The sequence below is a fragment of the Strigops habroptila genome, chromosome 5 (assembly GCF_004027225.2).
Source record: "Strigops habroptila isolate Jane chromosome 5, bStrHab1.2.pri, whole genome shotgun sequence".
NCBI classification, from domain to species: domain Eukaryota; kingdom Metazoa; phylum Chordata; class Aves; order Psittaciformes; family Psittacidae; genus Strigops; species Strigops habroptila.
Window position 1 is genome coordinate 41,887,855 of NC_044281.2, and position 17,150 is coordinate 41,905,004.

General features: G+C 38.5%; 1 protein-coding gene across 4 annotated transcripts in view; it reads left to right on the plus strand.

Annotated features, from left to right (window-relative positions):
* Nucleotides 1–17,150, plus strand: part of CCDC148 (coiled-coil domain containing 148) — a 76,563-nt gene that overhangs the window by 48,765 nt on the left and 10,648 nt on the right. For all 4 annotated transcript variants that reach the window (XR_003991470.1, XM_030486513.1, XM_030486515.1 and 1 more), the window contains 2 exons: nucleotides 8,003–8,143; nucleotides 14,103–14,221. Coding sequence is in view for 3 of the 4 variants with exons in the window: in XM_030486513.1 (XP_030342373.1) it covers nucleotides 8,003–8,143; nucleotides 14,103–14,221 (260 nt within the window). In the remaining variant the exon portion in view is untranslated. The remainder of the gene's footprint in view (nucleotides 1–8,002; nucleotides 8,144–14,102; nucleotides 14,222–17,150) is intronic.

Below are 17,150 nucleotides of genomic sequence, written 5' to 3' on the forward strand. Positions count from 1 at the left end.
GTACTGACTTTATCACATAATTATTGGGAATTTTTGCTTAGAATTTGAATTCTAGCAGCTTATTATGTCTATGTAGCATAGTGTAGCCTGCGAGAATACTGATCTGGAGCTGTGTGTAGTCATTTTGGGACACTGTTCCTCCTGGTCATTTTATGTCCTTGTGGTTTGTAGCGTATTTTTGCCTTAGTTTTCAAAGGCCAGTTTTACTCCTCGCATGACCTTTGCCATGCAGACCCTCTCTGCACCAATCAGTTGCCCTGTGCTCCTATATTCCTAGCTGTACACTTTAGCTGCTAGAAAGAGCTTGATGCCAACTCTCTTGTGCCACCCTAGGCAGCTTCAAGATCTGTTTATAACATAAGTCAGTGTTGCTTAAAGAGAAAACTTTGCTTAGTGCTGTGTTACCACGTGCTGATTTATAGGGTATTCACAAGGAAAGTATCTCAAAAATTGCTTTGTCATTGAGAAATGTATCTTGTAGCATGAAATACATGGTAAATACGTTATTACTATTCAGATGTTAGAGTGAAAGAATTAATTTATTACTTTAATTAGTTAGCAGTGTACTTTACATTATTGTAATATGCAATATTGAAATAATGATCTGAAAATAGGTATGTACACATTCTGTTTAGCGCAGCAATTTAATAATTCACTTGGCAAAAGCTCCTCTAATAATACATGAACTGTGAAACATACTTGAAATGCTGGTTGTAATTAAAAACTTTCAAAACTTAATGTTGGCAGTGCTTGTATGTAAGCTTCTTTGTGAAACAGGCAATAGGGGATCCAGGTTTCAGTGTGTTTTCAATATTAGTTTAACTACTAGGATTTTTTTAATATTTAAACAGAACATTTACTGTTGACACAGTAAACTCTACCCTTCTGATTTTGCACTCCTAGGAATGAAAGAATGCAATCAAGAACACATCAGGTTTTTTGTGCATTCTGTGGACTCAGATTACTGCCTTAGTGAGTCAGAATTATTGTTCAGGATTTTTTTTGTTGTTGTTGCTCTTCAGATCTGCATGACCCTGCCTCTGGAGGAAAAAGCTGATGAATAGAGTGGGTTTTCTTGAAAAGCTTAAATAATGAATGCTGGAAATTCAGCATCAGGTAGTCAGTTTTAAACAGCAATGTACAGAAGTATGGAAATGTGTGCCACAGAGATCCCTCCATTATTGTGCTCCATTTCCCTGTCTATCCTTTGGTGGTGGTGGTTGTTTGGCAGCAGAACCCTCAGGTAGAGACTCTCAGGTAGGACTGGTTTCCCACTGTGCCATGTGTTGTACAGACTCACAGTGAAGTATAGTTTGCAAGGCAAATAGAGATGCAGGTTGGGTTTTCATAGAGGCAGTACACTATACCCTTTGCTATTATGAGTGGAGATAGTCTAGCTCCTATTCTTTGAACCTCTGACAACATGGGCAGGGGAGTGATTTAGGAACCTTTTCATTCTTGCCCCTGCCATTTTCTGTGGGCAGTATTCCAGGAGAAGTTCCTCTTCATAGACAGGCTGGCCCACAAAATATGTTGAGGCTGTGGGACTAAAACTACTCTCTAGCAGAGAGATGTTTTAATGTTTGAATGTGGCTTAAAAAGTGAAACATATTGGCCTTTGAATCAGGTGTTGAATTAGTAATTTTTGGTGTTTCTTACATAATAAAACACTTTAATTTAGCTCAGCTCAGTTAAGAACAGTTTATTCTATATGACCTTAACTCTTCATGTGCAGAAGTCATGGCATAATGCCAACCTACTGAATCACATTTTATAAATATTTTGCAAACAGTGCTTTTCTGGTTTTTACATGTTTTCCCTTTTTGTTGCAATTATGAAAAATTTTTTAAAGGCGGTGACTCCTCTTTTGCCTTAACGAAAAGGCATGGATTAGACAAATGAGGGAGGGGCAAGGGTAATGTAAACTACCTTCATATGCTGCCTATGGGAAAGAATAAATGGATATTGTGGGAAAGTATAATACAATCAAACTTTCCTTGATATTCTTATAACCCATTTTCTTGATTGGCAATAGGATTTGTGCATTCAAAAAACCTAACTGGATAAAAATAGAAAGCAGATCCTACCTGCTGAGTAAATAGGTGTTCTTAGTGGTGATTCAGGGCAGTGGAGGTAGCATTGTAGAAGGTAGTGGAGATACGCAGTGAATTATTGGCATATCAGTTTTGTCTGGGGAACCTCATTGCATGATTAATGTTTTGTCAGCTGAGTGAAGTTATATATTTGATGCTTGGTTATGCTCACTTGTTTGTATGAAACCTGTTGAAAATCTAGATTGTGCCCCAGGATTGATTTCTGACTCAATCAAAAGGCTTTAATGGAAGAGCTATGTGAAAATAACTAGTAAAGTGATTGTGGCCTGTCACAAGATTGGTGTGTTACACATGCCATGCAAACAACTGCTATTCAAAATAAATGAATAAGGATGTTTGAGATGATTTTAGACTAGATTAGTATCTGTATCTGCTCACTGCTTTGTCGTTGTTTGCTTCCCTTCAGTCAGTTATTGTCTTGACACTTACTGCTGGACCAATCCTATTCTCAACATCCACTTCCAGTCAGTAGTTCCCCTGAAGCATCAGTTAACTGCAACTTTTATTGAAACCCATTTAGTGGGCAAACCATGCTATGTAATGATTGCAATCAAACGACTAAAAAAGATCCCTTGTTAATAGGTAAATTAATATCTAGAGAAGACCAGTAAAGGACCAAGAGGGTTCTCAGAGTTGGAGAAAACTGAAGCTGCATGTGATGAGCCTGCTTACTGCATGTATATATAATTGTTGAAGAGAATTTGAAAGGAATGTGAAGCAGGATGTACAAAAATGTAAGCTTAAAAAAACCAATTCTTTTGTTACATAGTTCAACTGTTACCTCATTTCAGCCCAGCCCAGAAAATCTCAATTATGTTATTACAGAAGTTTAAAGTTCCTTCATATGTTTCTGCAGTTCAGTCTAGCTCCAGTCAGGGCAGACTTCTGGCAGATTAATTTATTTTTTTGTTTCCTGTTAAATTTTAAAGCTTCATGTATATGTTTTTGCTTCAGTCTGTTTCAAAAGTGAGGTAGAAATGATTAAATGATGTTCCACATTAATTTTCAAAACATTCCTTTTAAGTTTATTAGTGTAGCAAGAGAAGGGTAACTGAAACAATTTAGCATTTTATTTTAGATTCTTAAACTCCTAAAATGCACGAGCAGACTGCTGTCAAACTTGCTAAATAAAAATTTCTATTTAGACAAAGACCTTGTGTTACAAATTTCACATGGCGGGGCGGGGAGAGGGGTCACTCAGGTATTACAGGAAAGCTCCAGAAAATAGGATCTTATAAAAATTGATACATTCCCTCTAGAAATCTCTTAGTTGCTAGTATGGTCATCTCATGTAACCCATGTTCTATTATTGTTCCATATTTCTGTTTAGGTGGATGGTTTGAAATTGTAACTGTCTGTTTTCTATAAGTGATACACACCCTTCTGCTGACACTTCCCTCAGAACTTGCTTGCTTTAGGATGTGGAGCTGCTATGGATTTCTTTGCCCACTTGGTGGACTTTTTATTCTTGTATGGCTTAGAACCAATCAGTTTGTCATTCCTGCTGCATGAGACAGGCCCAAACCCACTGGGTTCCTCTGTAGGATCCATCTAATAAACCTCTGCTCCGTAGCGATTTTTTTCTGAAGTCCTCATTCATCCATGTTCATTCCTGCCAAGCTAAGCAAGCTGTTTAGACCCTGTCTAGCGCTGAGTTTGTTATCAGTGTCAGAACTATAGAAAACCCTGAAATAAAAGTCTGAATACATCTTGTTCCTTATACTTGGCTATTCCACACCGTCAGTGGTTCTATTCAAAACTTGGGAGAGTTCAGCCAACTCTCCCAAGAAAGCCTGCTAGGTCGTCTTACCTGCTTTATTTTCCTGCCTTTTTGGTAGTGCCCCTATGCTGAACTACATCACAAGAATCCTTGCTTTGCATATTCCTCAAGAAAATGCATTTCTGTTATGCCTAAAAATATAGCTGTCTGATTCTTTTTCTTGGAACTTGCTTAAGTCTTACAGCATCTATTTGTCAACTTGGTGTTTTTAACTTACAAACAAACTTAAGGCAGTAAGATCTCACATTATAGGAGAAGACTTCAGTCCCAGAACTGATATGGGAACTGGCATGGGAGAATGATGAGAGGACTGAACTATAAAGAAAATGTGTTCCTCTACACCAGAGTAATTCTTTGACAGTAAAGACAGTGGTCAGCAGAGAAGACGTTCCCAAGTGAATGTCTGGACACTGGGAGATAGACACTCTTCCGCCTCTTGGTGATTTTCAAGTGGAACAACTATGGTGTCAGAGAATGAGAAGACCCTGGCTCAAGCTAGTGTAGCAATAATGATGGTTTTTTTAATTTTGAAGACAGGTGGGTACAGGTCCCTGCTTCAAAAAGTGTTTCATTATTTTATTTCTTACTGGAACGAGTCCAGCAAAGGACCATTAAAATGGAGGTCACTTCTCCAATGAGGAAAGGTGGAGAGAGCTGGGACTGCTCAGCCTGGAGAAGAGGAGGCTCAGGGGGATCTCACCAATGTGTTTAAATACCTAGAGGGGAGGGTGCAAGGAGGACAGGGCCAGGCTCCTTCCAGAGGTGCCCAGTGACAGGACAAGAGGCAGCAGGCACAAACTGACACACTTGAAATTCCATTCCATTTATTGTTTCTTTACTGAGAGGGGGGATAACACCAGAACACATTGGCCAGAGAGGTTGTGGAGCCTCCACCATTTGGAGATACTTAAACCTTGATTCAGCGTAGTCCTAGGTAACCAGCTGCAGCTGACCTTGCTTGAGCAGGGTGGTGGCCTGGATGGCCTTGAGAGGTCCCTTCCAACCTCAGCTGCTCTGATTCTGTTTTCTTCAACCTGGAATAATTTTAACCATAAACATTGCTTCATATTCCCTTTTGCAGAATAAAGAATTGAATGTGGATCTCCCACAACCTGGGTAAGAGGGCTTAAGGTATTTATGCTGTGATATAGCAGTCTTGATTAATCAAGTCATTAAATAAAAATTTGAAAACTACTTATTTGCACATACTGCTTGCATTCTTTAATATATTTGGGATGACCAAAAGCAGGATATTACTGGGAGGGGGGAGGGAAAACCTACTACTTAGCAAAAACTAAGGTAATCTATTCATATGCAGTGTATATGCAAGTGGGACCAGTCATTTTTAGTTCTCTTTCTCTGGAGGCAAAAAAAAAAAAAAGAAAAAGATTTAATGCAGATGCTTAGAGCTATTTATATTACAGTACTTATGTCTAAGGGTTATTTATGCTAATATGTCACTTCTAGTTAACAGAGAATGGGGGAGTGGGGGAGAACAGGTGATCTGGGTGTCCCACAAGTGCTCAGTCTGCTCCCCAGTTCTTACAGAAACTTAACATACCTATGACTGGCAGGTTAAAGGATTTGGGGGGATGCTTTTTTCTTTTTAGGAATTAAAGGATAGTTTTACCACGGTCAAAGAAGCTCTACCAAATATATCTTTCATTAACAATTTTTATTGTTATCATTATTATTATATACGTGAGATCCTATTTAGGGAACATTTCCAAAATTCTGAGAAGATCATATGTGAAGAGTAACACATCTGTGCTAAGGAACACTGCAATAAGATTTTTAATTTTTCTTTCCATATGGTGCAAGTTTGAATTCCAGTTTGAAATAATTTTGTAAGAATAGCAAAAAGAAAAATAGGGGTTCCTATGCTGTCTGCCATTACATTACTGCACACTCAGACATATGGACAAGTGCAGTTTGCATGTATATACCCTGAGTGGTTCCTCTTGCATATTTTCAAGCATCCATGCCCTGCTCTAGTTTCCACGTGCGCACGTTTGTTCCCTCCTTGCAAACCATCCTACTGCTTTGACATTCATTCAGTGCCATTAATACTTGCTGGCGCAAAGTTATCCCTGTTTCTTCCCCATTGCCCCATAAAATAATGAGTAGCATTGTCCAAATAGGGTGGAGAGGGAGGGAAGTAGAGAGGTTTGGGGTTTCAGGATCTTGTGGCTTTTTTCTCCTGGCTGCTTACATTTTCCTAGTTGCAAGGATAATTTTTGACTTGCTCTCTTCCTGTAAAACATCTGACTGGTGAAGATGGCTGTTACCTAGCTTTTTTTTTTCCCCCTCCCTAGAAAGGAGAGACAAGAGATTTCAGAAGGTGAAACACAATTATGAACAGGCCCTCACTGAGAATTACTTACAAAAATGGAAGGAAAGAGGTTAAAAAGAATTTAATGCTCAACTAAATCATAATTCTTAACTTTGGGGTTGAAGTTGAAGCTGGGAAAAATTGTATGTACTCTGAGAAAGTAACAGTGTAAATGAAAGTTATTTGAAGAACCCCAAAACTCAATAGTTATTATTAAAACATGGGAAAACTAAACCAAATCAGTTAATCCTTATGCTTGGGTATGTCAGCAAACTGCACCGAACTTTTAAAGATGAATGTGGGATGCACGAGACAAAAGTAACTGTTGGTTAGTCTGTGTACACACGGCCTTCATTACAGGCAGAGTATCTCTTTAACAAGCTATCTTTAAATCTTTCAATAAAGAGAGTTTAATTTTATAAGCACTGTAAAATTTCATGTTATTTTCTTGTTATTACTTTGCCTGAACTACATGAAAAGTCACAGCAGTGTTTAGCTGACTGTGACGCTTGGCAAAGAACAAAATATAATTGTTATTTAAGCAGAGAAGGGGGGCAAACACGGCATCCCTCAGAGATACAACTCACTGAGAACCTGAGACCCCAGAGAGCACTGGACTCCTGAGCAAAATTCTTTTACAAACACAGAGCAGAAGAATTGATGGAGTCTGTGCACATAGCTAGTGAAATGCAGTAGAGGTGGTAAAAAACATTAATACCTTAGTACTTACTGTAGTATAGAAAACTGGATGAAAAATGGCTGAAATGCTTGTTCCTTTGAGGAATGCAGAGTCCTGTTACACTTGACAAATCCATTGTAAAAAGAGCTGGCAAGCCAACAAAAAGCAGACACTGTTAATCCTGTTGAAACCAGTGTGAAACAGATGAGCATACAACTGCTCTTGACAGCACCAAGGTAAATCAGGGCTCCACGCTGGCTGAGAGCAGTGTGCTCGAGAGCACTGAAAACAAGTCACTAACTATTACCAGTTGCTGAGGATGTGTTGTCTTGTTTAACCAATAGAGTGTATCAGGAATGTGTCAAAAATGGATTTCTGGCATGTTGAGCTGAGCGATCCATCCCGTCCCCAACATGTTTTGTTAAGCAGGGTAGCAGACCCTGTAATGAGGGTGCGGTGGAGCTGGTTCCTGCTGTGCTTCCACGTGTGCTGAACCAGCAGTCTGGGCAGCCGCTGGGCAGCTGAGCTGCAACTGATGTCTCTCTTCCCACAGATGAGTGGGATGTTTGGTATACACTGGTCACAACCCTTCACAGCTCGCAGGGATCCTACACTAATTTTGCACCGTTTGAAAGCTGACAAAAGATGAAGTCTTTGTCGCTGGAATCTGTTGATTTCCACAGAGTTGGTTGAAAGTGAAGTGCTGTTTCAGAACTGCCCAAGTTGAAAGGTGTAAGCAGACTCTGGTCTTTTAGCACTGGTCTCCATTCATTCATAAGTTCATTAAAAAATTTACATGTTACTGAAAGTCTAAGCATTGATGGGCAATTTAAGATCTGATGTTACTGAGATGGTTTTGGTAATTTTGCCAAAAATCGTTTCACATGCGATTTTATTGCATATTATGCCAGTCAGTTGCAAATTGTACATTAGCATGCAGAAAGCTGATGCTTGCTAAGTGATTATGTATTGCTGGTAAGATTATAAATCTTAGTTTGTAATTGGGTTACATGGATTTTCTTCCCTCTCTCAGTTTGGCAGGTTCACAGTATTGCACAAGTCTGCTGCAGGACTGTCTTTTCAACCGTTTCTTCCAGGTTCTACAGTGGAAAGCACAGCAGGAAGAGGCTGCTAAACTCGAAGCTGCTATAACTGCTAGAAGAAAAGAAGAGAAAGATAAGAAAGAAAGGCTACAGAAAGAACAGGAAATGATTTGTAGAGCTCAGGAGAAAGAGCAAGTATGAGAATCTTTTATATGTTTTTGCATACATTAATGTACAGTTGCCTTTAAAATCTTTAATTGATCTCACTACCTTGTAGTCTTAGGACTACAGTATTAGGAATTAGTATAGAGATGAGCAAATGGTTAGTTGGGTCTTGCTAGTATCCACCTTAGCTTTAAAGCTGCTTGCTCTTACACACCAAATGTACTTCATTACATTTCTAAAAAAAAACCCCAGTGTACACAAATACGTGTATGTGACTCTCTCTGCATCACAAAAAATAAGCACAGAAGCACTACTGGATTTCTAACTCGTACAGCTTTGTGCTTTTTAGCATGTGGCAAAGATTCTGAAAGCTTCCCATGCTGCAGTTAAGTATGCTGCAATGCAGCAAATGAGCCTTACAGGGTATTGTCTGCAAGAGAGCGCGCTGCACTTTGCAGCACAAGGACCTTAACAGTGGGCCTGAAGCCCAGTGGTAATATTAACCATATCAGGATATTGAAAGTCTGTAACTTGTTCTAAGTACTTAGGTGGTGACTACTTGGGAAATGGCTTTGATGCATAAGCCTAAGCTTCAACTTAATATGAGATCAGAAATCCACTATAGTGAATGTAATGCTTTTAGAAAATCAAGCTACATCACCTGTATTTGTGTTGACCTTTTTATTTAAATGATATGGCAAAAATCCAGGAGATTGTTTTATTAGAACTTTACCTCTTTTTCTGAATATTTTTAATGCTGAAATCTGGCATGCTTTGAATCCAACTCACCTGTGGTGTATTTGTTAAGACTGTGTGGAAAAAATAAGTCGGAGAATGTCATAGTTTCTTATTGCTTTGTCTTTTAAGTGCTGCTGAGTAAATAGTCTCTTTTACTCTTACTGGACTACTCATGCTAGCATATTTGCAAGAAGAGGCACTAAAAGCTGTTCTCTTATAACATTCCAGTTAGAAGTTAAGAAAATAAAGCTAAACTGTTCCAAACAGAGTATTTTCATGAGGCATATGATGGCTTTAGTGATATCAGTACGTATCATACTACAGGAAACTAGTGCAAAAGAAGGAAGAAAACAAAATCTTTCTATATGTTATCATGTCTTCTCTTTAGATTTTGCCACCTTGTTTTTATTTATCTGCCACATTTCTGTGTAACATATCCTACTGGGAGTAAACGTTTACTGATGGGACTACCACATGGCCAGGTAGACACCCTAGAATCTGATGGATTCTCAAGTCCATAGCGGTGTCTATAGCAGTGATACTCCTTCCAGGGGAAAAAGCCAGACACAAAACTACCCCTACTTACAGCAATTTGTCTAAGTTGTTACTGAAACAATATACAGCATGTGCTAAAAGCAGTAAAGAGATTATAGCGGAGCAAAATAAAAGACTTGCAGGCAGGTGGAACTGACTGCTGTTTTAGCAAAAGAATGAAAATAGTCCTACACTACTTGGAATTTCCTCATCTATTTTGATAGCACTAAAATATCTTTTCCTTGCTTAGTCCAAAGAAATATGTCTTCATTTCATGTCAAACAGGTCAAGAGCAGAAGCTCTTGTGGCTTATTGTATTCCTGTAGGTAGTTTGCATAACCATTGAATTTGGTTATATCAACAATTCTGCAAGAAGCGCTTGACTGAAAGGGTTACCTGGAGAAAAGAAGCTGAAGCTGTGAAAGCCTTCTTGTCTCAAGATCAACTCGTTATTTCTTATTGCTGCAAGTCCCCACAGCCAACATTTGAAAAGCTGCCTAATTTCAAATTGATTTTGATTTATTTGTGAGTTCATTCTTCTTGGTCGTGTCTGCATTTGCATATTGTGTGTATCCAGTTTCTTCTCTAGTTGAAGAAGTCTCTATTTACATCTGATTTTATTGTTTTTCTGCAATTTATCTTGAACACGAGATATACATTCTTGACAGAGCATAATCTTTTTATTCAAGTATGCTAAATCATATAGTTAGCAAAATTGCAACTAATTGTCCAAGAGCCAGTTTCAAGAGATGTTTCTCTTTCCTTCAAAATACACAGAAACACTCACTTTTCATAAGAATTAGAAAAGCGCAGATTGGAAGGGACTCAAGAGGTCTCTAGTCCAATCTCCTGCTCAGGAATGAGGTCCGACCAGGTAACTTAAGGTTTTATCCTTATTTTAATTTGTTTTATTTATCATTAAATTATCTCTAATATTTCAGACTGTCATTTCAGGTTCAAAAGTTGAGAAAGGTGTTGCAACCCTACACTTTCAGAGAAAACCTGGCTCAATTTAAATCATATTGGTTTTACCTTTAATTGGCCTATTGCAGATATTGTTTTTAGACATAAACCTCTATAAAAAGTCAGAGGGGAAATTTTCAAAATTATGTGCAATGTGTTACAAAACTATTATATATGTATTTATTATTTTTTTTCACACTGACGTGTTTCCTAGTGTTTGTTCTTGGTTGATACGCTGTTACTGTTCTTACATGCTGGATTTAAAGTTATAAAATAACAAGGCAGAACTTCTACATTCGGTGTCTGCAGTCGTCTTCCATAAAAGAATTTTCAGGGTGAGATGTGATGAAGTTTTGACTGGTATGGATAATGCGTAAGTTGTTTAAGTTGAAACGTGATTGTGACATGTTGTGGTTTCTCCCCCAGCTCTGGACACAGCAGTGCAGGGAGGGGCAGCCCATGTTAAGTGATGGTTTGCTGCTTAGGTTATGAGAAACTTAGCTGCTGCTTTTCTTTCTGTTACAGCTTGTTCTGCTTATTTGTCTTTACTCACACTGTGATTATTGTGGCAGGTGGCTCTGAAACCACAAGCAAGGGAAGAGGATTGGTGAGCCTCTGCTGATCTAACCAGCAGCAATGTTCATTTTTTGTGTAAATAATTTGGTTGTGCAAACTTTCCATTTGTCTCTGGCCTATGTGTAATGTCTATATAGAACTGCCTATGCGCAGATGGAAGAGCAGCTGTTTGAGGCCAGCAGTCATATGTTTCATTTGAGTATGTTACATCTTAGATCCTTAAAAAGGGCTGCTAACCTTATACTGCAACTGCTTTTCTGGTGAATGTTCTGTAGCGGCATGAAGATCATGTAAAATGTCTGTGATCAGTGTAAAAGAAATGCCCAATCTCTACCTAGTTTGTAACCTATCAGGTTATGTCAAGTACTTCCAAACCTGAGAACGGCTAAAATGACATTAAATCTTAAATACCAATGCTATGCTTGTTCTATTGGACTGCAGATCAGATTTTCCCTATATATTTAAATATATAGGATTTTCAGAAGTATCCACTGGCCCCTAATTAGAGTTTATGAGAAAACCTTCAGGCAATTTGAAATACAGAAAGGAAATAATTGCAAAAGAGAGAGTTTTATTTCATAAATATGAAGTGTTCAAAAAAAAAAAAAAAAGAAAGGCATTCTAAGAGTGTTCCTATGGAGACAGGCTGGGAGAGCTGTGGTTGTTCAGCCTAGAGAAGAAAAGGCTGTGAGGAGACCTTAAAGCAGCCTTCCAGTCCCTAAAGAGGCTGACAAGAAAGCTGGAAAAGGGCTTTTTACAAGGGCAGTTAGGGAGACGACAAGGGGGAATGGCTTTAAACTGACAGAGGGGAGATTCAGGTCAGCTTTTAGGAAGAGTTTCTTCCCTGTGAGGGTGGTGAGGCACTGGCACAGGTTGCCCAGAGAAGCTGTGGCTGCCCCATCCCTGGCAGTGTTCAAGGCCAGGTTGGACGGGGCTTTGAGCAACCTGGTCTGCCTGTGGCAGAGGTGTTGGAAGGGGTTGGAAGTAGATGATCTTTATAGTCCCTTCCAGCCCCACTATTCTATGATTCTTTATAAAGAGGATGGTATTCTGACTGCCATTTCAACTGAAATCTGCAAAGGAGGCTTAAATTCCATACAGTTCAGTGGATGATATAGAAGGTTTTCTTGCTCTTTTAGGAAGCTTTTGTGAAATGATTTCATAAGTAAATTTCATTGTAAGAAATTGACTATGTTTTGGAGTGGTACGATAAGGTCTCAGACCTTCACAGGAACTTTATGCATTTAACTGTAAAATCAAGATATTATTGAGGTATAATTTCAGTTGCTTTTATAATTAATTTTATGATTAACATTTTTGTAGATTATTAAAATTCTTCAATTTTCTTAGATTTTTTCATCTTTCTCTAATTCTTCTATTTGTTTTTCCAGCTGTATTTTAAATTATAGAAATGTAATGCTGTTTTGTCAGTGAATTACAAGCCTTTTCAAAAACTTAATCTTGATTTTCAAGGCAAACACTATCTTTGTATTGCTGGAAGCAATAATTTTTAGTGAATCGTGTAGCTTTTCTCTTTCTATTTGTCAAGAATTCTGTTAAGGAATTAAAGGGGTTTCTCGGGCAGCCCTGAGGTGGTATGAAGCCCCATACTGTTCTCGAGCTATTCTTTTGGATTTTAATTTGGAATTATACCAGGGTATGTCATTACTTCTGTGTCCCAACTTGTCTTTCTCTTCTGGTATCTGCACGAATGGATAAAAAAGCTCCAAAACAAACCAAACCCAAAACAGAGTGGAAATGAAAGAGTGTGAAGTACAACAAAGAGAAATTGCAAGAGTGCTAACCCTTGTAGACCTGTGTCATTCTAACTCTTATTGTTGGGATAGCAGAGTACTTAGTATAACGCAGAAAAGAGAACATGTGGTACAACTCATATTCCAGGTCATCTCCATCAGGTATTAGAACGTGGTGTTGTCACTGTTACATGTTAATAACTGAAACAGGCAGGATAGGTCAGCATAGCTTCAGTTAGGGCAATAAACTGCAGGATGAGGTCTTATACTGAGGTGTGCTGGGGTTTTCCATAAGGCAAAAAGATGCAAGAAATGGCTGGAGCTTCATATTGCCAATAAGCATAATTCATACCGTTCATAGACAGAGTTGAGGAACTACAATCGTATCTAACCACCTTACACAGGTTTTATATTATTAACCTAATAAGGTTGCTATGGTGTCTACAGATACCTAAACCATTCCTGAAAATCAGTTGCTGAAATTAGGCAAACTAAAGGGCTTTCTTTCCTAATACATAACTTGCCCATTAGTGCTTATTAAAAAAATCTTACCTGTGATTTGATGTGTCTTCTCCTTATCTTGTTTTCTTTGGTTGTTGGTTGGTTTGTTTGTTTTTCTATTCTATATTAATGGTCATTGTTTGCATACATTTTGTATTGCTGTTAATCTTCCAAAGAATGCATGGCTTTCACGAGATGAAGTCAGGCCTAGCCTCTAGCGCTAGGCTTTGCAGCAAGTAGCTGAGGTCCCACAGGTGATGGGGAGAAGAGCTACGATGGCACCAGCCAGGAGCCTGACCAGCCCTGTCTCTTGCCTCCAGCAGTGGCCATAAAAATAGAGGAAACCGGTACAATAATTTCCCTCCCTTCACCTACTTTCCTGCCTCCAGCTGTTCCCTGATGCTGATGTGGTATGTCAGTTTAGTAACACCTCTGTAGGGGCTCTCTTTGGGAAGTTGCCTTGTGTTTCCTGAAGCATGTGTGAACTTCCTGCATCCATCACCTTCTTCCTGTTCCTTGACGGGCTCTCCATCTCAGCCAAAGTGAACTGGGCTGGTGTGGATCCAGCCCTTTGAGCTACTCTGGGGCACTTTGCCTGAAGGAACTTGAGCAGCACAGTTGAAGGTTTTGATGACAGAGTAGGAAAGCAAGGAGCAAATGAAAGTGGTAGCCTTGAATTTGCAGTTGAAAATTATATTCAAATTAGTATCCACAGTCTGATTTTACTGTTCCTGTGTGTGGGCTCCACACTCTGTGTTCTCCTAGTAAACCTTTTGTTAGCCCATACTGTTCTAAAATAAAAATTTTATTCTAAAAGGAGCAAACTTGGATTTTCTTTAACTTAATGCTTTTCTTTATTTGTTCTCACTTCCTTGGCTTGTGAATGATTGTTATTTTGTTCACTGCATTTGTTCAAACTCTAGGTGAAAAAGTACTGGGCTGAGAAACAGCTCAAATGGCAAAAACAGGAAGAGAAAAATCTACAACATCTAGAGGAATTAAGAAAATTAATGGCTGAACAAGCAGTTAAAGACAGAGAAAGGTAAAAGAAACTAAATGTGAACACCTATAGTATCAATAGGAACTTCTTATAGTCTAATTTGCTTTGATCTCCCAACTTCCTAAATTAGAATAAATTAAGATGAGTAATTTTTTTCCTTCCTGTTTGGCAGTTACTCCGGTTTATACACCAAGGTTGCATCATTGTATCTTGGATGCAATTTATTTGTTAGTTTGAATTAATTCATATTCATCAAAGTTTCAGACCTCTGTAAGTGCTACACTGGTGTAATCATGATACGGTACACGCATTAAAATCAGCTCCCTTTGTGATTTTTTTAGTTGTAGCTGGGTAATAAGACCTACATTCCCACTTCGCAGACTTATTTATAATCAGGCTTGTTTTGTTTTAGAGGCAAGCGAGAGGAGAACATTAAGAACTTAACAGCCTCAAAGATACTTATTATTCTTTTAGAGGGTCTTAAACTGCATATCTAGTTGTAGATGCTCTTCACTTGTTTGATGTAATTTAGGACTTCAGCCTTTAAAAATTTGAATCCTTGTAATGTCTTCATTGTAGAATATGGCCTTTAATGACCTGCTGAAGAAATATTTGGTTTCACAGAGGAATTCCTCTGTCACAGAGGAGCATAAACCCCGTGTCTGTAGTCTAGTTATAATTGCTCTCCAATTGCAGGCTTCCTTTTTTTACACAGAGGGAGCCACCAAATAACATGGTCCAGAAATGTAATTAAAATAAAGTACCATTGGCACTAGAATATTAAACTCGGTCTTAAGCATTCTGTGGGAAACACTACTTTGATCTTATTTTGTTATGATACCTTGCTGACAGCTAAATTTAAATGTCTATCCTCATGCTACAAATATATCTATACCTTTCCTTAATCATACCTGCAATGATTTTAGGTCATAGCAAAAGAAACACACGTACTTGAATTACTGAGTTTTCAGCAGAATTGATCAGGAAAAAAAAAAAAAAGACTTTAAACCTGTGTACTGCACTATGCCATACAATTGGGGAATGTTCTTTTCTTATGCTAATAAACCCGGCAGAATAAAACACAAGGAAATGGCACAGCTCATTGAGGAATGCAGGAAGGAAATAATCACACCTTTGGGCTATTACAAGTCAAAAGTCAGTAAATGCTTAGTATTATGTTTTCCAGAATTGGCATACTGTACAAAATAAAACAGGTTGTAAAAAACTGCTTGCTGTTTGTGAAGATTAATAATTCCTTGAAATTACTTAATGCTTTTCATCTTCAAAGCCTTCAGAAATATAAATCAAAGAGCAGAGAGGCGTTACTGTTATTAGGGGCTGTAGTGCTACAAGTACAGTATAAGGCATTTTAAAATATATATTGAACTGAACTAAGATAGACACACTGGCATCATGATTTTACAGTGCAGAACTGCAGTCCTCTAGAAATTAGTAGTATTCTTACGTGTTTCACCTGCTGCAACATATAAATTGGTTTTGAGTCTTTCCAGAACTGATCATGAAAGATGGCACAGGCCAGCACCACAGTTCTGATCTGACAGGGAAAGGAAAAGATTTTTGGATTGTGAGCAGATTGACTATTCCAAATACAAGACATGGCCTGGATAGTGCGTAGCGTTTGGAATAGGTATAATAAGATATTAGGAAATGGTTTGCTTTTATCCTGAATTGCTTTTAAAATTAATTTTAAATTAAGTAATCAGGTTTATAAAAAGGAAAATTATTATCATAGAGTCACTGTGGTGCTCTATTTATTCAGGTCTTGCTTTGTAATTGCAAGATGCTGAATAGCCAGAGCTATCATCAGATGAAAAAAAAAAGGATTAAAGGCACCTGAAAGTGGATGTAGAATTTCAAGTGACCAAGTCCAAATTTGTTTTCTCCAACTCCTCTGCTTACTGATTGTCTGACAATGGAGACATTTAACTGATTAGACATTTAATTTTCTGGTTTGGAAGTTCCTAGGTAGCTGCAGTTTTATGTTGTGCGTGTCTTAGAACTGTTGTTTTCAGAGCAGCTGGCTACCCAGCACCTGCCTACACCCCAGAAGGTTTAAGTTTATGTAACTTCCCACAGATGTTGATCAAGTAAAAGGTGGTCAAAGCAAGTTAAACACAAAATCCTAATAAGCACTGCTATCTGCATTCAGCAACATGGGAGAGGGGAAAAGGATTGTGCTGTGATTTCTGCTCCAAGCATGTCTTCTGTATTATTTCTTTATCCAACAGTTAGGTCATACAAAATTGTAAAAGTGTTTAAAAAAACCCCAGGGGAGCTGGGGTAAGAACCTGGATCTGCCCAGATCCTGTCAAATGCTCCAACAAGCAGGCAAAAATGCTCCTTTTTTGCTTTCTTCTACCCCCATTCATTCTGTATTGTTTGCTCATAGTCGTCCGTCCATCTATTAACACAGGGGTGGAGGTGCCCTTACCTGGACTATCGTATATTCTTACTGTTTGTGATGCTTGCTGATAATGCAGAAAATGCCAATTTGAACTCCTTCAGGCTAAGAACCTGAGACTAAAACTGTCTGGACAAGAGCTCTTATTACTGGTGTGTATAACAAAAGGTCCAGGCTGGCCACATTTGAAAAGGAAAGCAGAGAGTTCTGACTAATAAAAATTAAAGGTTTGGTAATTGACAGCTCCAGAGGGAGAAATGTGCCAGAAACACAGCAGGTACGAGACAAATGGTGTGCGTTCTCCTTACTGGTATTCAGCAGGACTTAACCCCATTAGGCTGGGGTAGCTGGTGGGGCTACTTCGGGGGTAAGAAGGTAGAGTTGGCAATTTGCAGCATTTGCATGTGGTCCATTGAAAATAGAGGTGTAAGCATGGATGTACATCTACGGCAGTTGGTCCTTCCTGTGTCCATAGGATCACATGTTCAGCTATTCTAAATGTCTTAAATTAGGTCGTCTACATGCCTATGTCTTTAGGACACAAATTAT